The 24,976-nt window shown below is 38.4% G+C and overlaps 1 protein-coding gene across 11 annotated transcripts in view; it reads left to right on the top strand.

Annotated features, from left to right (window-relative positions):
* Positions 1-24,976, top strand: part of MBNL3 (muscleblind like splicing regulator 3) — a 115,070-nt gene that overhangs the window by 81,220 nt on the left and 8,874 nt on the right. For 8 of the 11 annotated variants that reach the window (XM_059911757.1, XM_059911759.1, XM_059911764.1 and 5 more), the window contains 7 exons: positions 940-1,104; positions 14,222-14,413; positions 15,914-16,150; positions 19,028-19,178; positions 20,981-21,016; positions 23,342-23,436; positions 24,361-24,434. In XM_059911757.1, the coding sequence (XP_059767740.1) occupies positions 940-1,104; positions 14,222-14,413; positions 15,914-16,150; positions 19,028-19,178; positions 20,981-21,016; positions 23,342-23,436; positions 24,361-24,417 (933 nt within the window). In that variant the 3' untranslated portion in view covers positions 24,418-24,434. The remainder of the gene's footprint in view (positions 1-939; positions 1,105-14,221; positions 14,414-15,913; positions 16,151-19,027; positions 19,179-20,980; positions 21,017-23,341; positions 23,437-24,360; positions 24,435-24,976) is intronic. The other 3 variants (XR_009500356.1, XM_059911760.1, XR_009500357.1) reach the window with 3 other exon arrangements.

Raw genomic sequence — 24,976 nt, 5'->3', positions numbered from 1 at the left:
AATGAGAGAATCATTAGCTGCTTTGCCCAGTGCTCGAGAGTTAAACAAACACAACAGGTCACATTTGAGAATGTGATAAATACCTGTTCAGTGACATCCTTTGCTACCACATAGTAAACACCATAATTATCAGCCATATCAGCATTTAGGTAATACCAAACGCATGTTTGGTTCCACAGGACTGACATATGATCCTTTCTGGAAGTGCTTAAACCATCCATAAAACATTCGAATACCGGACACTCCCAAGTACGCTTTGGTCTCAATTATCCAAGTGATCCAGGGCCAGTGCCTCTGGAATCTACAGAACAGCATAGCCCCAAGGTAGAGATTTATTCTTTGATTAACAAAATATCAGTGGATTTCAGGATGTTTCTCACATTGTATGGATTCAGGAAAAAGAACTTTAGAGCCAAAATTGTCCAGAATAATGGATCTAAAAGTTTTAAGGTACATTTATGTGTATATATGTAACATTTTCCCTCAGTTTTCCTGACTGTATATGTAGATCCACACCCTAAATCATATTTAACATGCATGATGTCTCATGTTGGGGAATTTTTATATAAATCTGTCATGTTATGATGATACACTATTCCTAATGTTTTATATTTTAAACATAAGCTGATGCGTATCAAAGTAGAGCAAAGTGGCTAAGAGAATAAGTTCTGGAATCAGACTAACTGGGTTTTAGCTCTGGTTTTGTCACATGTTAGCTGTGCAAGCTTCTCTCAGTCTCAGTTTCCTCACCTGGAAGATGAAGATTATGAGAGTATCAGTCTCAGGGGCCTTGTATGAAGACTGAATGCATTCATTCAAGTAAAGCACTTATGACAGTACATCACATATGCTAAGAGATTAATAAACTTTTCTTATTTTCTTAGCCACACCAGATTTTTAGAAATATTAATGTAAATTCATCTAATCCTTCATTTTCAGGGTCGGTGTGCTAGAGAGAACTGCAAGTACCTTCACCCTCCTCCGCATTTAAAAACGCAGCTGGAAATTAATGGACGGAACAATCTGATTCAACAAAAGACTGCTGCAGCCATGTTCGCCCAGCAGATGCAGCTTATGCTCCAAAATGCCCAAATGTCATCACATGTAAGTCACAGTGCTGCTTTTTCAAAATTGCATATGTATGTCTTTTATTTTTTAAGGATATATATCTACATTGGAATAACCTTGCAAGGCCTTTGGGAAGTTAGTCACCAAAGGATTGAGGATGCAAGCTGATAGGTTAATTGACACTACAAAGCTGCTGTGCACGTGAAGGGAGCGGTCAGGTGCGTTGGATTTAAAACCTGGGTTGCAGGAACCGTGAATGTAGTTTATAGAAGAATATTAATAAAGGAGCAGGGACATTTTAAGAGGAGGAAGAGGTTTGATTATTATTACATATAACCCTTTTAATTTTAGGATATTAATTCAAACAAATTTCCTTGCTCTTTGATGGTAGTTTTGTTGTTACTTTTTAATAGACTTTTTATTTTAAAATAATTTTAGATTTAAAGAAAAGTTGCAAAGGTAGTACAGAGAGTTCCCATATTACCCCTCACCTGGTTTCTCCCACTGTTAATATCTTATATTTCCTGGTATATTTGTCAAAACTAAGGAACTGACATTTACACATTACTATTAACTGAACTCCAGACTTTATTCAGACTTCACCAGATTTTCCATTAGTGTACCCTTTCTGTTCCAGTGTCCAATCCAGGATACCACAGTGCATTTGTTTGAATCCTGTCTCCCCTCTCTCCTCTGGTCTGTGACCATTTCTCAGTCTTTCCCTGTTTCCCATGACCTTGACAGTCTTGAAGAATACTGGCCAGGTAGTTGATGGGGGTTTTAACTTAATCTAGCCACAGTTTCCCTTTGCTGAAATTAATAATATTTTGGCGTCATTCTAGACCAATGTCTAGTATTTGTGTGGATCAGTGAGTTTAAATGGATCACCTAAAAAGTAATTTTGTCCTACGGAGAATTCATCTTGTCCTGATACCTTAAAATAAAAAGTTGTAGTTTGGTCTTAGAGTTTTAAGGGGGAATTGAAAACTGTCCCTGTCTACTGAGTTCTTCCAGGTCTCAAATTTAGTTCCATGGTGTCTCATTCTAATTCCAGCTGGCCTACTTCCTTTTAACCATTATCCGGATACTAATTTGAAAGGCTTATGTTTTCTTTTTTGTAACCCACTTCATTGGTGACTATATAATGAACACACTGAAAACTGAAAGATGTATATAGTATTTAGATGCAACAAAAATGTGGGAATAGGTCAATCTGCTCTCAGCAAAGTGTATCTCATTAGAAAGTTGTTTCTCAGAATTCAAGGACATCTGTATAGATAGGGCACCCCTTAATTGGTACATCTTTATAGATAATGCAAAAAACAGGTGCTTGGGGCATTGACAAGTCACTAAAATTTTGTACCAGGATACTCTTTCCAGAATGTCTAGAAAATTTTAAGTAAAATAAATAGATTTCATGTTTTACGCTATTCATTTGCCAAAAACATTTGCCTTGGAGTTCAGTGCTGATTAATTACATTGATAAATTCGTTCCCAGAAGGTCACCAGTGAGCTCCCTGGAGTTCCTCTTTGATCTTTAGTAATACTTTACATGGTTGAACTCCTTCAAACTCTGTCCTTAGCTTTCAAACACTGAAGTATTTCAGTTTGTCCTTACTCCTGAAGGGATAAGGAAGAGAAAGTGTTCTAGATACTGAGAATAGTATGAACAAAGCCACAGAGAAATGAATATGCTTGGTGAGTCCAGAAAATGTGAGTAGATGGGGAATAAAGCAAGGGAGCCTTTTACCCACCATTACTACTCTTGGCCTCTTGTGGGATGTCCCAATTTCAGACTGAGCAAAGAATAGGAGCCAGATTTTATCACACACCTGAGCCCAGCATTTCGTATACAGCTGGAGCATATATTTTTTCATAGGTCAAGGGACATCAGTCAACTACCCTATTTCAGGGAATCAGAGAGCAAGGGCCTGGGGTAAAATAGGGGTAAAGACAGAAGGCAGACTATTCATCTTCCCTTCAGCCTCCAGTCAAGTATCTCCATGCCAAGTCTCAACCCTTCATGCATTATTGATTAGGGAGTGGCTTTTTGGAGTCCAATGAGAGATCCATTGAGTTTTCCAGCCTCTTGTGCTTTCTAATTTGATCCTCCATGCTTTCTATAATAGAATACATTTCCCTTTTTTCTTCAAGGAGGGTAATTTCAGGCTGCAGAATATGACTGATATGACTCACAGGAGTACAATTTATTTTATAGCATATCACAAGACCCAAGACATTGCTTAGAAGACCCCAGGGAACAATTGGAAATTGCTTTTCTACCTTGTAGATTATTTAACAATAGCTATTGTGATGTGATAAACTGATAAAAGATTGATTTCTGTAGTTACTATGTGTACCAAAAGCTGACCTCGAGATGTTTGATATGATCTTCTTTTGTGGTCTAGAGAGCTGCCTTGTGGGCGTGTTGTAATTGAGCTAGTGTGAGCAATTTTAAGTGACATTTACCAGTCTGACTTGAAAGAACTGTTCTTTATTATGGATCTTGATTTTACTATGGAAGTAACGTATAATTTTACTTCATTTCCTTGGTACCTACTCTCCCCAAACAACTCTCTATCCCTTCTAACCGCACCCACCTCCCGCCCTGATCATCTGATTCTTTTCTCTAAAATATTCAAGCTTTTGTTTACATTTCCAGTCCTGCTGTTTGTCTGGCTGCATATCAAGACCCATTTGGTATCACTGCCTTGAACCTCAGGTCTGCCCACGAAGCACACTTTGATCTGTTCCTAGGATACCAGAAGAGCACATCTGCTTTTGGAAAATTGAGTATGGTTCGCTTATTATAAGCCCCCAGATAAAGGGAATGTCAACCCAAATGTAGCTAGAGAACAGATTCTGTTCAATGTGACTGAACAATGAATAAAAGCCACACCTAGTCAATTTGGGTGGAATGCTTGCTGTAGCAGGCAAGTTCGTTCACTGTATCTAACAGGTCTGAATTGACATTTGCACGTATAAAATTCCACCTCAGAAAGCTCTTGGTAGCTTTATTGAGGAAGTTTAGCAAGTGAGGCAAAGGGTGTGACTCCCTAGTATTTTTCAGTGCAGTTTAAGAGAGAGAGTTGCTGATGTTCACAGCAAAAAAATTGTACGATTAAGAACTCCCCTTGGCATAATTAAGAGGCAAACACGAGCACTGGAGAAGAATTTTAGGGCAAGCAGACACATTGGATTCCAACTCTCAAGCAAAGCTAATGTTTCAAAATTTCAGGTCTTTTCACAACTTGGAGTCTTCGTTACAGAAAGAAATTTCCAAGGAAGGATTCTCACTGCTGGATGTAATATATGCATGTAAAAGGTGGATATGATGTTATAAGGCTATTAAAAATATTTTTGGCTCAGACATTTTGTGTAATCTAGACCTGTCTATATCTAGTAAATTCCTTTTGCTTTTCTGTTTGAATGTGGTGATTCACATGGAAGCAGTTCTTTACACGCAGGTAAACTTGACCCAGTCGGGTGTATTCACCTGATGATTCATCCAGAGATTACTGGATCAGCCATCACGGTGTGCCAAGTCCTCTGGTCTGCTGTATGCTTTTCATGACTTGCATTCCTGTGGCCAAGTCATGGTGTTCCAAACCACAGAGGCTATAAACACGGGACTTCAGTCTTTTTCTTTATCACAGATAGAATCATCTGATGTCTGCCTGGACCCTCCCCACCTTTTTGCATCATTTTTACAATTCTATTTACCAAATATATTTCTCAGAAACAAGCTTATATGTCTGTCTGACATTAATATAGTAAGGAATGAAGGTGATGTAACACTTTAGGACCAAATGGGGAAAAATAGGAAGTTGCAGTAGATAAGAGGAAGGGAGATATACTAATTAGTGAATAATTTCAATATTTTTAGGCTCCCGTGTTTTGAATGTTTTTCTTCTTTAATTAAATAGTACCTCTAAGATATTATGTTACTCTATGCAACTTTGGACCGGGACAGATTTAAGTGAATGGAAGTAAAATTGCAAAATATTTATTTACTTTTTAATTTTTGAAAATGTTAAATGATTTTGTAGTTAAAGATGAAAGGATAATATCCTTCCCTCACCAAGATACATTCTACATTTTGCATATTCATCCAGAGTTATAGTTTTTCTAGCTCACATAAACTAGTTTGACTGAAGTATATATGCTATCTCCCTGTTGTCAGGGCTCTTCTATTAAAAAATTATCATTAAAAAGGTGAGCAAGACATTTTGTAGATTTAGTGGAAAAGGAAATTCTGTCCATTTTCCAGATTAGCAGTCTCATGGTCAGTACAGAAATTACAGTGAATTTTAATGAAGATTCTTCAGTGAGTTTCTCAGTTTACCTACTCATGAAACGATGAATGACGACCTTTACGTCTTTCATCTCGATGTGGTGACATTCAGTGTTTTGTAAAGTGATTTTTGCAAAATGTTCAAGTCAGTGGACGACGGGCATTATGTAATTATAAGATTAATATGCCCTTAATATAATTATGACTGTCATTATCATGTGAAATTCCACATTGACTGAGGTTGAGCAGATCATATCACAGGAGTGTTTGGAGTGATAACCATGCTACAAGCCCAAAACTTTATCAAGATTTTACTAAGTTTTCTAAAAAATTAGAAAAGATTTTACTTTTAGATATAGCAACTGAGACCTAATATTATGTATTTGTTCCACAAATTGTTCCCAGGTGTAGCCTTACCTTGAGGTTAGTGAAGGCTCAGGGCCCCTCATTTGCGTGGTGACGTGCCAGGGCCCTGGGAGGAGGCGTAGCAATGTGTTTACAACGTGTTGGTAAAATTTGCCAAAGATATTTGTGTATCCTTTGTTCTGAAGGCCTAAACTTGGGGCCCCACAGATCCTGGATTCACTCCTGATTGCAATTACTTGTCCAAAGTAGAGTAGTTATTCAGGTCCTTTCCCGAGGCTGTGCATGTCACACCGCTTAAAGCTCCTTTTAGAGTAAAGCAAAATAAATCACACCAGCTGGAGGTTTGCTGCCTTGCCCCAACTCGGCTTAGTATACAATGTGCAATCGGTTTTTTTCAAAAGTGAAATGAAAATGCTACACTCTTGCTGTCAAACAGAGGGCGTTTGTACACGATATCTTCACGGTGCGCAGTTTCTTCGATAGGAACGAATCTCAACACTCTCCCTTTATCCTCCCTCATATATTCCCAGGAGATAAATGAAAATGTAATCTCCTCTCAGCCCATTTTGTGTCCTCCTCTGGATCTGGTTAGCTCAGTTGGTGAGGGGCTGGTGCTAATGAGACCACGTGGGCCCGTTAGCTTTCCTGCTCAGGGTCACAGTCTAAGCTCCAGCAGCTACCTCAGCATGGCTTGCCCTTCATCACCAGTGAGGTGAAGGCAGGAAGTTGGGAGGATCTGTGAAAATCGTCTTCCCTGACGGAGGATAAAAAATCACAACAGCGGCGAGAAACAAAGCCAATGCTTGGCAATCTCACCTAGAGAGGATGATATTTTTTTTTCTTATCACCATCTTCTTGCTCAGATCAGTAGAGTTCAGTGGTTTGTCACTGAGAAGGGCCATCAGGAGACCTAGTGTGAAAAAATGTGGTTGCCCTCCCCACCTGATAATATAATCTTTCCCCCAAATCATCCTAATCTGCCATAATAATCTTTATAGATGTACTAAATATTATTTGAAAACCTTCTTCGCCTAGTCTCCTCTCTTAAACCATTCTGTGGGTATCAGAAACATTAGCAATTGTCCCCTGGAACCACACATTTTATAATAAGAAGTTGCATATTTCAGTCTGTAGTATCACTAAACCGTTTTTTTTTCCCCCAGAACTCTTCATTGGATACCTTTTGATACTGATGATTTAGCCACTCCAATTAAAAACTGCCATGCATACATCTGTGTGGGTGTGTGTATGTGCATGTGCACATGCATGTGTATGTGTTATACAGTAGCCTGTGCTTCTCATACTGTTTAGCATTTCAAAAGACCGTTTGGGAGTGGCCTTCGGCTTAAAGTTTTCCCCAGTAGAGACCAAAACTGATGGATTTTTCAATCTCTCTGCCACTACTTTCGATCCCTGAGTGTTTCTTTTGTTTTGTGATTTTTGATTTGGATTTTTCTAACTGGTAAACCTAAAAGTAATCAATGGCGTAGGAATCCCTTTTGACTCAATTCACTAAATATTTCTTGAGCATCTACTCTGGGCCAGGCATTTATAAGAGTAAGAGATGGTTTAGAAGGTGAATTAGAAACAGTCTCTACCCTCTAGGAATATATGATCTAACAGTAGTGAAATGGTGGATTAATGTTTTCGTGATCCCCTTCGTTTCTGCTTTGTACCTGATCCTACGTATTTTTATAGCTTTGGGCTTTCTTTTTTCCTCCGCAGAGTTATTTTTATATTAGCCATGCAAGGTTTTGTTTTAGTTTGTGTTGTTGTTTTGGTGGCGGTGGTGGTGGTGCTTTGTTGAACCTCTGATAATTATAACCCTTTGCATCCATTTATCCTGGGTTTGCACTGAGATGTCTCTAGTCTCCAGGCTTCCTGTGGGTTCTTTGCTTTTCTCAGCTCTTGCCATTTCCCCCTCCCCCCAAACCCTTCCTTTTTTCATACCCGTTCTTAAAACTGGGTAACCACTTGATTTTTTAAATACTTTTTCTTTCCTAGTGGTATACTAAAGTTAATTGAATTGTCACTGTTATTACATAGTGATTCACCAACGAATAATTTTTAGGGCAGTTCTTGTTCACGTCTCAGGAGCAAAGTTAAAATCCCCTCACCCATCTGAGGAAGAAGTCATTTACCCTTCTGCCAGATCCTTACCTCTAGGAATCAGCTGTGGATTATAATTCCTGACCTGCTCTGCAGCTTCTCCCACCACCTACAGGCAGATCCAAACCATGACTTGTTCCCTCTTTCTTGCGATACTTTACACCTTTTATACGCACAATAATCTATCGACCCTTCCCCTACCTGTCTTCCTTCAATGCTTCCCCTTATTTGGAGACTTCCATGATTAATAAGGTCAGAAAAGCCAGGTCTAGGTGAGGATAACTATTCACTTGGACCCTTGAATGTATTTGTTTTTCTTCGCTCTCTCTTGGGCCACAGTGACTTATTAACAAGTGTGATTAGTACATAAACACCACTGTCAGCTTGCATCTGTTTATAAAGTTCACTCTCAATTACTGAGGGACCAATTAACTAGTCTGGAGGTTATGTGGGCCTCCTGCAGTGTGCCTTTTGGCCACTTCAATCCCCCTAGAACAACGCTCAGAGAATGTGGAGGTGACCAAGCAAAAACTGTGAAACAAAAACGATTCAGTTGTGCTCCTTGTGAACAGCTAGTAAAGTCTGATGGAAACGAAAATGATACATTTCATTGTGCTTTGGGATTACCTAAGGATAGAAATATGCATGGGGGCGCTGAAAGGGGCTTCCTTTTGTACTATATAAATGCTTGTAAATGAGTAATAAAATTAAGGTCTTATGAGTGCTAAAGTTAAGAGTGCTATTTTTCTAGTATTAAAATCAAGTCAACAAATTGTTACCAAATGTTTACCATCCTATAAAAGAAAAGGTTTAGTCGTCCACCTTTAGACATGAGTTTAGAGAGAGGAGACCTCAATTATGATGTTGACTTCAGGCCAGGATTAGCCTAAGTGACTTAAGTGCCTTGCATTCATCCAACAATAATTGTAACTGACCTTGGATATTATTAAAGTAACTACAAATAGATCCAGGCTGTGGGGAGATACAGAGGTGGATTTAGCATAATATTTAATTTTTATTTCTTTATACTAGCTTGAGGAATAACTCATTTTAAGTAATAAATCAGTGTTACTAAGATGTATATGTAAACTAGACATATTTATTTGAGGCATCATTTTTCACTGAGTTGTATTATTATTCAAAGGTGCTTCAGAATCCTTTAAGGCCAAAATGTTGTGGCTCCTAAAATTTTACCTTTACAGGAGTCCATCTATCTCCCCATTCTTAGTCACTGAGTAGTTATTGTTTTATAAACAAATAGCTAAGAACATGAATTTTACTAACTACGTAAAAGAATATTTTAGTGAATGCTTTAGTATCTGTTTCTAAAGTCTAACTTCTTCAACTTATGGAATCTTGCTACAAGTATTAAATTCACACCAATAGATTTTTATATAATTAGTGCTTTACTTCAGAAATTGATGGAGTGCTTTATTTTTTGGAATCCCGTAGAATGAGGGTCAGCAAAATTTCCTCTAAACGACTAATAAATATTTGAGGCTTTGTGGGACAAGAAACAAAGTTGAGGATATTATGTAGGTACTTCTGTAACAAGAGAGAAAACAGATATCCACACTTTTTGTTATATAGGTCTACGAGTGAGTGCCGTCGAATTTATTTATGGACACTGAAACACGAATTGCATATAATTTTCATGTGTTATGAAATATTACTCATCTTGTACTTTTTTTCAACCATTTAAAAAGGTAGAGAATAACAAATGCTGGAGAGGGTGTGGAAAAAAAGGGAACCCTCCTACACTGTTGGTGGGAATGTAAATTGGTACAACCGCTATGGAGAACAGTATGGACGTTCCTCAAAAAACTACAAAATAGAGTTTCTATATGATCCATCAATCCCACTCCTGGGCATATATCCAGACAAAACTATAATTTGGCAAGATACATGCACCCCTATGTTCATAGCAGCATTATTTACAATAGCCAAGACATGGAAACAACCTAAATGTCCATCAATGGATGAATGGATAAAGATGTGGTATATGTATACAATGGAATATTACTCAACCATAAAAAAGAATGAATTAATGCCATTTGCAGCAACATGGATGGACCTGGAGATTATCATACTGAGTGAAGTAAGTCAGAAAGAGAAAGACAAATACCATATGATATCACTTATATGTGGAATCCAAAATGTGACACAAATGAACTTATCTACAAAACAGAGACAGACTCACAGACATAGAGAACAGACTTGTGGTTGCCGGGTGGGGAGGGATGGGGGGGTTGAACTGGGAGTTTGGGACTAGCAGATGCAAACTAATACGTATAGAATGCATAAACAACGAGGTCCTATTGTATAGCAGAGGGAACTATAATATCCTATGATAAACCATAATGAAAAAGAATATGAAAAAGTAGTATATATATATATATATATATATATATATATATATATACACATACACACATATATACTGAATCACTTTGCTGTACACCAGAAACTAACACAACATTGTATATCAGCTATACTTCAAATAAAATTTAAAAAAATAAAATAAAATAAAAATGTAGAAACCACTCTTACCATTCTGGCCATACAAAAACAGGGCAGGCTGGATATTTGGTTCAGGAGCTGTGGTTTTCCAACCGTTACCCTAGAACACGAGCTCTTAAACAGTAAGTCGTCCATAACCCCACACCAGGGGTGAGTTTCATGAGGTCCTTGAACTTCTTGAGATCACATGCAGTTTACGCACATACGAATTTTTCCGTGGACAGGGTCTACAGCTCTCATCAGACTCTCAGAGAAGTTCAGGACTCGAAAAAGATTAGGTGCCACTGTTCTAGAGGCAATTCACCAAACTTTAGAAAGCATTTCCTAAGGCCCTGATAGTTCCTAGGTACTGTGCAAGTAACTGGTAGCTCACGGGAATTCCTACCCTAGCAGCTAATACTGCAAGAGACATTGAGGGTAAATAATTGTCTAGGTGATCTTTTTATTCATATAGTCAGTTGTCGCCATCATTCTTGTTGGTTTTATAAGTCTCAGAGAAAGATGAAAATCTATACCCCCTGTTCTAGGAGGAAAAGTTTTCTCATATTTTCAAATATTTAAGAAATAATTTAGGTTTGAGTGAATATCTGAAACATATTTAAGTGCCCAGACCATTCAGGCTGTAAATAGAAATCAGATTCAACCTGTTAGGTACCTTTTTCTTTAAAATTAAGATTACCCCACTAATTGGTTCATGTTAGCTCAACTGACATCAAAGGCTGCAATACAGGTATAGGAAGGATTAAAGTTGCTTATTAAAATTGAATGTGTGAACTTGCAGGCTGCCTGATATAACAGGTGGCTGTTAACTAGACTGAAAAAAGTTGAATGTTCAAATTCATGCAAATGGAGTAGTTACCCCGGGGCAGAGGTGGTGGTGAGAAACAGAAATGTCCATTTGAAAATAAATAAGAAACTCAGGAGTTTCCTCCCTGTGCCCGAGGGTTGGGAATAAAAACACCTGCTTCTTCTCAATAAACAGAGTTATAGAATGAAGTTTATACCAAGGAGGAAAATGGTTATAAAATCTACAATACTAACTTTAAAACCTAAACATGGCACAGTATAATCTTACAAACCCTAAACTTTTTCAGCAAGTCCCTTGCACTATTTATATAGACTTTTAATTTTCAGCTTGTTTTCATACAATTGGAACATATAACAAACCTAAGAGGATTAAAACATATTCTAAAGAAAGCAGAAGTTAACCAGGAAATTTCCCCCCAGAAAGGAAGGAAAAAATACAGAAGTTCAGAGCTATTATAAATAGGAAGCATTGCTTACATGTACATTATTCTTAAATATTATTAATTGATTGGTTATTTATTAGTGATTAATGATTTTTAGTCTGGAAAATTCACTCACCTGCAAGTTTTCCTTTTAATTCAATAGTTTTTAAAAAATGTAATAATGGCTCTTCTTGGTTCTGTGACAAGCAAAAGCAACAGAGCAAAAGACAAAAGCAAGGAGAATAGGATGGTAAAAATTTTATTATGAAAGTCAGAGAGGAAAAAGAAGTAAAACAAAGAGTACTGTTGTGTGGCTCAAATATAGAGTTTTTACCATTCGAGATTCTTGCTAATTTTGAGACAACCATGAACCATCGAGTTGATAAAGTCTGCCTTATCTCATTATATAAAATAATATCACATCAGCTAATTCCTGGATCTTTATATCTCATTCCATGAGAAGTATGACATGTCCCTATACCCTGTTACATCACAGCGCTAGTTAGGCTGGGTCAGCCCTTGGCTTTTGTCCTCAAACCTTAAAGCACCTCCCTGACTGCCCCGTCATCTTTCCTGCCACCTGGTGTCACCCCTTTCCTCTTAAAGCTCTTGGCCACCATGCCTTCTCTACTTAACCCTGGTGAGTCTTGCCAGTTTGGGGAGGAGGGGGCATGCTCTTTCTGCCCTTCCTAATTTGCCAGTTAGCTAATGATAAACTCATCTAAGGTAGGGTGCTAATGGGGAAGTCCTTCCTTCCAAGCTGAATGTGGTTTATAACAGGGGTTTCACGGAGAAGGCTGTGCTATTGAAAGTTTCAAGTCCGACTAGGGAGTGGCGTCATGAATATAGATCGCCCCTCACTTCATACTCCGTAGACTTCTATTCTACCTGCATTTAGAGCTGTTCCTATTAATGTGATTTAGCAGAAGGTGTGGGCATAGCTTGGCAGTGCAACAGATTATTTTTTTAGTGAAAGAGATAAAAAGAAAGCAAGAGAGAACAATGCTATTAGTAATACATGAGACATCACCAGTTGCATGACAATGCGCTGCCTACCTTATAAAGTCACTATTAGAAATGTACTATATTTAACCATGATTTGTTATTCATTCATTAAAATGTTTACATTTATTTTTAAATTGTGTCATTGATTATATCAGTCAATCGGTCATTCACTATATATTGGGTACTATAGGGGAGACAAGAGAACTATCAAAGAAATTACGACCACATTGAGAAGAAAAGACACCCACATAGGGAACAAACTGGAAAACAGCACAGTAAAGTGATAAATTATGTGGTTACAGATAATAAAGGCAGTACATATATGAAACTCTTTGAGATCAGGACTACCTAGAGGGGTGGGATTAGGGAGGGTGGGAGGGAGGCACAAGAGGGAGGGGATATGGGGATATATGTATGTGTATAGCTGATTCACTTTGTTATACAGCAGAAACTAACACAACAATGTAAAGCAATTATACTCCAATAAAGATGTCAAAAAAAAAAGAAAAAGCAAACATTTGACTAAAAGTTTTCAATAATTTCAATTTAGATTAAATGGGAATTAATAACAAAACTGTGTATCATCTAGAGTGAAGTGTTTATAACTATGCTGTGTTACCATACATTATATGTGTTTGTCAGTTCAGAATTTATTTTCAATTAGCCTAAATTAGTTTTTTGTTGTCTCCATAAAGGTTGAGTATTTATGGAGATTAACATTTTTTGTGATGTTTACAATAAGATTTGAGTCAAATAAAATAACCTGTTAATAAAAAAAAAAATAGGAAAGCCAGTAAGATTCCTTTGCATTTCCAAGACTTTTCTTTACAAGTTATACTCTAGTGTATGTACCTTATAATCCTTTTATCTCTTCCTGCCTAATGGGGATTCTCGTAGCATTTTTAGGGCCCCCTTTTAAACTGTGCACATCATCTGATCCCTTAGAGAAAGACAAGGCTAGGCAAGTCAGATTCATTTGTAAAATAAGACCTCTGAAAAAAATGACCGTACTAATTTCATTTTAGGTAGACAACAAGAAGTTCTTACAGCGCTCACTTTTCAGAATCTACCCCTTTCTTCCTCCCTTCTTGCTTTCGTCCGTAATTGATAGTGGGCCAAGAAGCAAGTGGTTGGTTAGGGCAGTTGGGAACCATGGTAGGACCAGCAGCTTTGTAGCCAAGCAGTACTGCGAGGAAGGGGAAGGGAAGGAGGAGGGTGGGATGAAGGGGGAGAACCTGAAGTCTGTGTGCAAAGGCCATGCTTGTGTGAGGAGATGAGGCAGATTGCCCACGTATATGATATCGTTGGTGCCATGGTTTTTAGGTAAAGATGGAAGTGCTAGAGAAAACACATTTGGAACAGACTCCATCAGTGGGATTTAATTTACTTATGACTGTTATAATTATGTGGCTTGGCGTATCAGCTTACCAATAAATTTGTTACTCAAAGAGATTTGTGGTTTTAAAAGGAACTCCTCCTATATGGGAATTAGTATGAGACTAAAAATAAAGCAGAAAATACAACGGTAACTTTTGATATGACTTGAGCTTTTTGAAAGAATGCTTCCTTGTGTAATAATAGGAATAATCTATTGACCTCTAACACCTTTTTTTCTCTTTTAAACATACAGAATTCTTTTCCTGTGACTCCATCCCTGGCACCTAATCCTGCCATGGCTTTCAATCCCTACTTACCTCATCCTGGGATGGGCCTGGTCCCTGCCGAACTTTTACCAAATGCGCCTGTGCTGATTTCTGGAAACCCGCCTCTCCCACTGCCAGGACCTCCTGGTCCAAAACCGATGCGTACAGATAAACTGGAGGTATTTGTGTAGAAATATATAAATCCCTATAGGGTAGATATTAACCTTATGCATAAACATTCTTAGAGCCCAATGTTCTGAATGCTTTAGATGAGTACATCTGAATTTGTTTTTTTTAATTTTATTTATTTATTTATTTATTTTTGGCTGTGTTGGGTCTTCGTTTCTGTGCGAGGGCTTTCTCTAGTTGCGGCGAGCGGGGGCCACTCTTCATCGCGGTGCGCGGGCCTCTCACTGTCGCGGCCTCTCTTGTTGCGGAGCACAGGCTCCAGACGCGCAGGCTCAGTAATTGTGGCTCACGGGCCTAGTTGCTCCGCAGCATGTGGGATCTTCCCAGACCAGGGCTCGAACCCGTGTCCCCTGCACTGGCAGGCAGACTCTCAACCACTGCGCCACCAGAGAAGCCCCCATCTGAATTTTAAGCTTATGGAATATAATCTCAGAGAAATGTTAGACATTTTATTACTGCAATTTTACCCTGTTAAGAAGTGCACGGTTGTATAGTAGGTCAAACAATGTCTTAGTGTACCCAGCTGCAGACTGTGCATCTCCTTTGCTATGGCATAGAAAGTCTGGTGGGAATGCTCCTTTTAGCCAGGCTCCAGCTTTGCAGAGTGGGGTTACTGTATTCGTTGATGAGTCTCTACTTGCTAGAATAATCAAAAAGTCAGCTTCATTGGCATCTCCTTAAATGCCTTGCCAAGTATTGAACTGGAATCTGTGCATGTCCTTTAGTCATGGTCCACAAGTCTGCTTGTAAAAAGCACATTGCAGGACTTCCCTGGTGGCGCAGTGGTTAAGAATCCGCCTGCCAATGCAGGGGACACGGTTCAAGCCCTGGTCCAGGAAGATCCCACGTGCCGCGGAGCAACTAAGCCTGTGCACCACAACTACTGAGCCTGCACTCTAGAGCCCACGAGCCACAGCTGCTGAGCCTGTGTGCCACAACTACTGAAGCCCACGCACCTAGAGCCCGTGCTCCGTAACAAGAGAAGCCACTGCAATGAGAAGCCCACGCACCGCAACGAAGAGTAGCCCCCGCTTGCCGCAACTAGAGAAAGCCCCCGCGCAGCAACGAAGATCCAACGCCGCCAAAAATAAATAAATTAATTTAAAAAAAGGAAAGCACATGCTGTGTGATAAAGACACATCTTGGAGCTTAACAAAATAACCCCCTCTTGCAAACTTAGCTAATTACACTTTAGGCTGTGTATCAAGTGGAGGATTAAAAACTGGTTTTCAACAATACTTGCATTTCAATGTAAGGAAAGCAGACAAACTTTTCCTTTGGGAAGATTGGATTTTTTCTTCCTCGGAATAGGAATTTTGTTTAGGTTTACATCTCATAGTGAATATGGCTCGACATTATCCTTCAGCTTTTAAAAGTTTTCCTAAATAGATGACAAAGGAATGTATACTGTTGCTCTTATACGTTCACTGGCAAAATAAATAAAAGCTAATCACCTTCCAAGCATCAATGTGATTTTTTTTTTCTTTAAGGTGTGCCGTGAATTTCAGCGTGGAAATTGTACCCGTGGTGAGAGCGATTGCCGCTATGCTCACCCTACAGATGTTTCCGTGATTGACGCAAGCGATAATACCGTGACCATCTGCATGGATTATATCAAAGGTCGATGCTCCCGGGAGAAATGCAAGTACTTTCATCCTCCTCCGCACTTGCAAGCCAAACTCAGGGCAGCTCATCACCAGATGAACCATTCAGCTGCCACTGCGATGGTAAGAACAGGCCAGGACTCGTCGACTGTTTGGGGATAAATGATTCATATATCCCTCAATTTATCTAATATCCTGGAACCATGATCTTGGATAGTCATGAGGGGACCTTAAAATGAATTGCCCAGGTTATAAGCTGGAAAAGAGAGAACCTATTTATTCTAGTTCACTAAAATTTTCTAAAGATAACTATTTTAAATCTTTCCTAATGATTTTAACTTACTGTGCTTTTTCTCCCATTTTTTTAAGAAAGAGTAAATTATACAACTTAAACAGTAAATTATTTTGGAGTGGTTTTTATCGCCTAACTAACCTTAATATCATAAAAAGGCAGGAAGTTGCCTTTCTGCCCCGTGAGCCACCTAGATGGGCACTTTGCTGGTAACATCCTTAATGCCTTTCACAAACAGAGGACTTGGAGGATGGGGTGGAAAATAGGTTCTAATTTCCCAAAGGTTAATGATTTCAAGTCAGCAGCCAGCCAAGGCTGGGGGGAAATTTCTACATGGTTGGAGAAGAGGCGTGGCTATTGAGTTGCCCTAGTAAGTAAATTTGGGGGAAAAGTTAGTCCTAGTTAACCATGAAAAGGTAGGAGGTAGGAAAATATTTGCATAACACTATAGTGTGATAGGTTAAAAAATAGGAATTATGATTTCTTATGCTTGTCACAGCTGTCAATTATTTTGATAGGCTGTGGGCTATTCATTTCTTTTATAGTCTGGGCCTTTCCTCATGTAATAGGGTATAAGCCCAATAAGGGACAAAACCCTGAGGAAACCTCATTTTTCCCGGCTGTGGAAAAAAAATCACCTCCATGACCCTGAAGCCCATGACAGAGACCTTTCCTTTTCATAAGAGAGAGACATTTATTTTCAGACATCCCTATTTGTTGAGAAGGTTTTCCTCATACTAAGTTAAAATCTATCTTGTTGTAACTGGAACTTACACTTAGTTTATTGCAAAACATGTCAATCCCTATTTCATAGGAGCCTGATTCTCATGTCTTTTCTCTAAGCCAAATACCCCAAATTTGGACTTGTTCTCTTTCTCAGTACCCCTGCTCTCTCAGAACTGAACCCAATACTTTGTGAAAGAGCTGAGTACCAAAATAGAACAAACTTATTTTCTGCCTTGATCTGGACAGCAGAATTTGTTAATGAATGTTAAAAAAGACTTCACCAAATATTTTTTGTCTTAAATTCTTTTGAATGAGGGAATTTTAAGCTATGAAAATAGGAAGGTATCCAGAACTATTCAATGCAGAATTGAAGCCTCCAATTGTTAGATTATTTCTGTTGGTGGCAGAGAGTTCAGAAACAACATACCCTATTGTAAAGGAGAGGAATACAGTTGGCCCCCTAAAAATAAAGGTTCTCATATGCATGGGATGTACAAGGAATGCCATGTCTGTGCCATGGTGTACCTACCTGCCCAATGCTCAGTCATGGGGCCTTCGTATGTATGTGCCTATTTCTGATGATTTTGGTGTGTTTGGTAGAATGCATACAAGTCAGCCCCAAATTTCCATGTAGAGAGTTAAACATACTATATATAGTAAGGTCTTCAACTGGTACTTTTGAACGTCAATATAGAATTCCTTTCTGAGTGACTGATCAGAGCGGCGTCTTAAAGGTAAAGTAACACTGGCCCATAGGAATTTGTTTGAGGTAAGATTAAACAGAGGAGGCTGCATGAAGAAATTTAAGCTTTCTACATTTTAAGGATTCAGAGTTGAAATGCTTTGTGAAGCAGAGATTTCTACCCTGTTCGTGTTCATGTGCACAGCTTGGGTTGACTTTACTGAAAGCAGCTTGTATGCATTTAAAAGGAAAGACTCGAAGGGGTGATATTTATTTCCCAAATGAAAATAGAGATACCATTAGGCCTTCTTATCCGTAGGAATAAGGAGGTCATGGCATGCCCCTTTTCGGCTTGTGGAAGGCTAGATACTCAGCGTAAGTGTGCCCGTCTCCTTAAGAATTTGGAGCATACCCAATCGTTGTTGCCGGGACAAGTTTTTAAAGTACTGTGCAATTTGCTGAGGAAAAAATGTAAAGTAATGTCAAATTTCTCCAATGAATCTGATCCAGGGGGAGCTTTGACTCTACATTTTAAGCAGAGTGGGATTTTGAAAGAATTGTAGACATGGAAGGAGGATTTTAAAACGCTAAGAGCTTTCAGAATTAAACCTTACAACAAAGCAAACAATACGTATCAAAATGCACAGCAAGTCTCTATAAATGAGAATTGCGTACATTTTGCTAACTATCTGTGGTATCTGGGTGAGGTGGTGGGGGCAGATTAATTCATTTGCTTTTTCCTTACATGTTAGTTGGGAAATATACAGTTATAGGGTTTGGACCTGAAATCCTTGTATAAATTGAATTTTGGATTTTGGAGCTTTAGACTCTGATCTTCTGACATCTGTTTTTTTCACCTACATACCATTTATCTCCTAGATTTATATTGGAACTTTAACTGGCAAAAATTTCTTTCCTGCTATATCTGTTGCTTCTGCTAATCTCATTTTAATAGGTTGGTAGATGAGCATCCTTTAGATGTTAATTTTAAATGATTATTTGCTGTCAACAGCATCCTGTCACGTCCAGCCCACATGATGAGGTCCTTTTCAGCTTCACTAATTTGTCTAAATTAGTGAAGTTGAAAAGCTTCTTTTCCCCCCTGTATGTTTATTTTCTGTTTTGGACTGAGTATGTACTCATATAGTCAACGGCTTCATCTCTGAAGTTGGTTACCTTGCTCAATGGCGACCCTTGCAAAGGGTTCCCAGGCCAGACCTTATCTAACTGCTGCTTGCTTGGCTTGAGTATGTATTTTACTTTCCTTAATACTATTTATTAATCCATCCTTCCCTCACAGGCCCTGCAGCCTGGTGCATTTCAACTGATACCAAAGAGATCGGCACTTGAAAAGACCAGTGGTGCCACCCCGGTCTTTAATCCCCGTGTTTTCCACTGCCAGCAGGCTCTGACTAACCTGCAACTCCCACAGCCGGCATATATCCCTGCAGGTGAGAACGGGGCTCTGGGCACCATGAGTTGCTTGATGTTGCAAATGAATATAGGGCCCACCAGCTTCCAAAGAGCATTTATGTGAGAACGGTCAACAGGTATTGTGGTTAGAAAGAAAACAAGGCAGTTATGCTCAATCTGTTTGTATACGGAACAAACTGTTTTCCTGTGATTCCTGAGAATTAATGGTTTTGAAATCAAACTAGGAAACACTGTCAACATTTTTCTTTGGAGCATTTCCTAATTTTTGCTTCTCATGTTTGATTCACTTGTTTCAGTCTCAAACTAATTCCTTGATTCTTAGGTATCACTTTCAAAGACAATGGTCTGCCCTCAAAAAAAAAAAGTTTCCAAGCTTCAGCATTGCAAAAACAGGTAGCCCATATATCTTTGATATGCCAAAGACAGTTATAATAAAACTACCCTTACATTTATAATACAGTATAGTATATATATAAAACAGGTAGTTTTAGCCTCTAACTCTTAAACCAGTTAATATAAAATATATAGCAGTTTATCACATTTTCCTGACACTTTGTGGCATATTTTATTACCTCCTACATTCAACTATATTTAATAGCATAACAGTTTTGCACTAAATTGAAAAGACAAATTTAAGCCATAATTTTTTCAAATAAATATCATAGGGGGCTTCCCTGGTGGCGCAGTGGTTAAGAATCCACCTGCTAGTGCAGGGGACACGGGTTCGAGCCCTGGTCCGGGAAGATCCCACATGCCACTGGTTGATTCGTAGCTGAAATTATTTCCATGACCAGATATGGGCTCAAATCAGCATTCATGTAGGCCCAGAAGCAGAAGGGCTGAAGTCAAACAAATATCATATATGAGGGGAATTACTTCTCTTCCAGTGGTTCAGTACTTTAAGAACAAGCATATAGTCTCTTAGGAATAAGTTGAAAATACTAACCCCCGGGAGTACGGTAGATTTTTTTTTTTCTGTCAGAATCATAAATGCCCCAGTTTGGAAACTGTTAAATGAAAGTTACATGCTTTAAAAATTAATTTAGAAACCTTGTTAATTATAAACATACTAAGCACATAGTATTGTATGCCTGGACTTGAAGAAACCCATTGGTTAACTGATACATTAATCAGTTAATTAATTTTGAAAGAAGCCATAAAAATCCAGTCTTTTGTCTAGTTAACTAACCACAATAGTTCTTCATGATATCATTTAAAAACACAATTTTTAGACTTGTTGGGCTGGATTTGGCTAATTTAAAATCTAGATTTACAAGCAAAAACGTCAGAAGAATCCCTTTCCCCTTAATTAATAGCAAAAGAAAAACTTGTCAGGCTGAGGGCCCCCTCTTGATGAAAAGCCTGTTTGCCATATGTTCACAGTCAAGTCCTTGGTTGCGAGGTGGAGAAAGCAATGATAATAGATTAGTGCCCTAAGTAGAACTTATTGGCACCAGCTGCCAGATCCTGGTGCATATTTTGAAAGTTGTGTGTATAATAAATTAAAATTCTCCCTTTCATAATAAAAATCCCTTAGGATGTATTCGTCCAGAATAAATATGTAATTTAAGTGAGCTAATGCCTTTAAAGAAAAATTAATGTTCATTTTTATACCTAAGAATCCAAGAATTACTTTGATTACCTGGGTTTGGGATCTTAAGCTGTAATTGTGAGCATGGGAGATTACTGTATATGCATGTGCTGGTTCATTAATATTGCTAAGAATATCTTTCTAGTTAGAAATTATTCCTATCAGTAAAGCTTTAATAATGAAATATCTCTTTTCTTTACTTTTCACGCTTTTCTGCATGGTGTACAGGGCCAATACTGTGCATGGTACCCGCTTCAAGTATTGGTAGGTTTTGTACAAAAATTCTCAACTTTTTACAGTCTGAAAAAAAGTGTTTTTCTGTTGTGACTATGAAAGAGACAAGCAACTGGATGATGTGGCTGGACGTTTTCTGAGTATTGAAGGTTTGATATGGCGCTGTCTGTTACATGTCTTTGTGGAATCACAACAGTCCTACACTCTCACAGTTGGTTGCCACTGTGGTCAAATACCGACCCTGCCATTTCTGTATTTTCACCCTAAAAATAGTAGCTGAAATATTTTGAAACATTTCCTTATCTAGCCAGAATGGGCAGTTTTATTCTTAGCTTTACATCTGTTACTAAGAAATTGTGAAGTATTTAAAATATTTTAAATGTATAATTTGTAAAGTACAACACAACAATTCCTCCAAAAAATAAGTTATCCATAAGATCAAAATCATTCAATACTCAGATGTTGCAAAAAAGCAAAGCTAGAGCATTCTGTAGTGTTTTGTGATGATTTCTGTAGTGTTCTAGGATGAAGTGCCATCTGCACGGAAACCAGGCACTAGAGAATCATTTCAAAATGACTCTTTGGGGGTATGTGGTTTCTAATAACCAGTTGCACACAGATCCTTTAATTAGCCACCTATCCAATATGGTAGCCATCTCGAAACCATTTTGTACGTCACTAACACTGAAGAAGACAAGGAAAGTGACTTGTTTCCCTCTCAGAACTCCTAGGGAGTTCACAGCTCCTATAGTCTCCATGGGCACCAGGAACAGACCAGGAGAAAATAGCTCTGTTCCATACAGGGAGGAATTATCCCACCTCACCCCACCATCTCATATCAATCCGGTTCCTTTTATCCTTTTTGAGAGTTCGCAACAGCTTGACCTCCATCCCATTGGTCAGCCAAAGTGGATGCAGAGCCCAAAAGGGACTAACAGGTTTATCAAGATAAAACAAAAAAGTCAAAATGACAACTACTAACAGAAGCATCATATGCATATGATTAGAAGAACATACTTCTGCAAGTTCGTGAAGTGTGTCTCCGTCTTCCCATTTTGTGACTCTGCTCCCTCGTCCTTTCACCTAAGAGCTCAGTGTAGGAATGCAAACTGCATGCTCCAGTGGTGCTGCTTCCTTCACAGTTGTTGTGCCCCCAAAGGGAAAACAAGAGTGTTTTTAGAATTGGCATGTGCTACAATAAGGGATGTTGATAGGTAATGGATAACTAGAGATGAGCATGAGAGATAACTACAGAGTTTCTGTTAATCACCATTTGGGGTACGTTTGTGGTTTCTGTGACATTGCATGTGTTGATTTTCCTCTGTCCAAGCCATTCACTTTCTCTGTAGACTTCCAGAAAATCTGAATTCAGTCGATATATTATAGATGCAAATTATTACATATGCACACGTGCCATTCACACATTAATTCCTTGGCTTGCTATCCAAAATGAGCTAGAAATAAGGAAAGCATCCCAGAAGCTTTCAAAATGACATAGAAACTAGAAAAGGCAACGAGAAATCAGCCTGAAAGAGATGTTGCAGCTGCTAGTCATTGTTGCTGTAATATTGCAGTGAAGACAAGATTTTGTCGGATATTTACTGTGAAGTACCCCTTGGAAATGTCGGCTATTTATGAAACAATAAATCAGTGGCCTACGTTGTTTCATAAGTAGCCTAAGTTTCCAAGGGGTTTGCCAGAGGTGTGCTGAAAAACCTGCGTGCATAGTCCGCTGTATTCTTTATCCGCTCCCCTACCACATACCCACCAAGCAAACTACGATCTTTTTGTATACAGATCAGGTAAGTATATATATGGATAACCGTCCCTTTGCACCTGCAAATCCAGTGACAGCACTCATGTCTGTCATGAGTTAGCGAACCCAAACACCGATTCGCAGTTCCCTACTCCCGTTTTGAATGCACGGCCCAGTTACTTTTCTGCTTGACTAGCTGTTCGTAGCGATTTCTGCTTGACTAGCTGTCCACAGAGATAGCCTTGGTAAACTCAGATTTGTCATAGGTACCCATTGCAACCCCTTCTGAAAATTTGGCCCCTGAAGTCAACTACAGTGTGATTCTGCTCAAAAACTAACTAAATGTTGAGAATGATTCCATTTTCCTTAATGGTAACTATAATTGGCTTTCCCCTTTTCTCTTTTTAAATATTTCCCCCTTCCATGCTGTGTTGCTTTGCACTGACTGTGATTGCATGTTGCACCCTGGTGTATCCATCATGATGATGTTACATGGCTTGTTGCTGTGATACCTGCCACGCCCCATTCCATCGTTTATGTCACGGTTACGTAAATGCTCCACCCCCTCGTGTGTTGCTTCCATGATTTCCTACTGAAAGTGCCCATGATGCACGGTGCTACACCTACCACTGTGTCTGCAGCAACACCATCTGCCACCAGCGTTCCCTTCGCTGCAACAGCTGCAAGCAATCAGGTTTGGCCATTTATTTCACCTGTTCAGACCTAGCTAACTACGGTGTGTTGGTAAGGCACAGTATATGCTTTTGGGATTGGTGAGAGACATTAGTCCCTATTCTTATGTGTTTCTTTAGCCGTTGTTACATTTAGAATTTTTCTTTCTGTGTATGTTCCTGCTTTGCTGCTCATCCTGAGATGAATCAGCAGAGTGTTCTCTTTTTTTAATTGGTTACAGATGTCACTCTTGACATCTTATATATACAGTTGTTGCTACCACACCAATCCTCAAAGGTATATACTAAATATTTTTTAAATGTTTCTTCATTGGTTGAGAGGAGAGTTTATTTTAGTTTACTACCATTTTTGGTTATTGCGTTTGAACTTTCACTTAGTACTATCATCACCTTTACCTTTAGATCTACTGGAAAGAAAGAAAACACGTTTCTTTCCAAGGCACAGATATGCTTATCATTACCCAGTGATTACATCAGAAATTCCTTCTCATACCGACGTTAGATGTGCTTGTGTTGTTTTAATTTTCATTTGCTTGAGGTTTTTACAGGCAGAGTCACAAGGCAAATTATGAATTTGGGGTGAGTCTTGAAATTATAAGGAGATGCTTACAATAATTATTGTGTAACATTATGGCCATCTTGCCTTATTAAAGTGGTAACCACGCTTAAAGACTGCAAGTTCCACTGCTGTTTCAATTACAAGTATGATAAACATTTAGGACACAGAGCATTAATCCATTGGGGAAACAAACCACATTCTAACCTGTGCTTTTTGCAAAATTAACTATTATTGGATATGGTTAGTATGTCTAAATTTTTCTGTGAAATTGGTTACGGTTATTGATTACCATGTCCAAGCAGTGAACAAAATAAATGGAATTCTCTCAAGAAACTATTTTAATCTAAAATCTTTTTTACTACTATAGATACCCCCATTATCAGTAGATGAACTGAATAGCAGCATGTTTCTTTCACAGATGTAGAAGTTACCAGTAGAACAGTAAGTCTCTTTAAGTATTAATATAATATTTGTAGGTTATATCTTTTATCTACACAGTTGCATTTGCTAAAGACTTTGGTAAATATTTTCATTACTAGGCATTGCTTATAACTTAGAGCTTGATTTAAGCATTCTAAATTTTCCAAAATGAAATATGGACAGCAAATATGTGATTTTTCAATATGAAAATGACAGCTGGTATTGTATTTTCCCAATGAGCTTACAAATTCCCAGATGTTTTCCCATTATTAAAGGGGTATGATTGGTTAGCCAAAGGCACAGATCGATTTTGAATTTTAATCTTTTAACGTTTTTCTAGCTTTGTTTTAATTGAAATAAAGCAAAGTAATTTTGTCACAATTTGAGTAAGATGGTTATCTTAAAGACAGTAGGCAGTATGCTTTTTCTAAAGACATTATGGAAAATAGCACTTTCACATTCTGCCACTTTGTGTTGCTTCCCATGTAAGTCTAGCAGAATTGCTCCAGCTGTTTTCAATTTTGAGTGACATAATTTAGTAATTTAATCATTATTTTCATTCA

The sequence above is a fragment of the Balaenoptera ricei genome, chromosome X, assembly GCF_028023285.1.
Source record: "Balaenoptera ricei isolate mBalRic1 chromosome X, mBalRic1.hap2, whole genome shotgun sequence".
In the NCBI taxonomy this organism is placed as follows: domain Eukaryota; kingdom Metazoa; phylum Chordata; class Mammalia; order Artiodactyla; family Balaenopteridae; genus Balaenoptera; species Balaenoptera ricei.
Note: the sequence above shows the minus strand (reverse complement) of the source record. Positions and strands in the feature narration are given on the sequence as shown.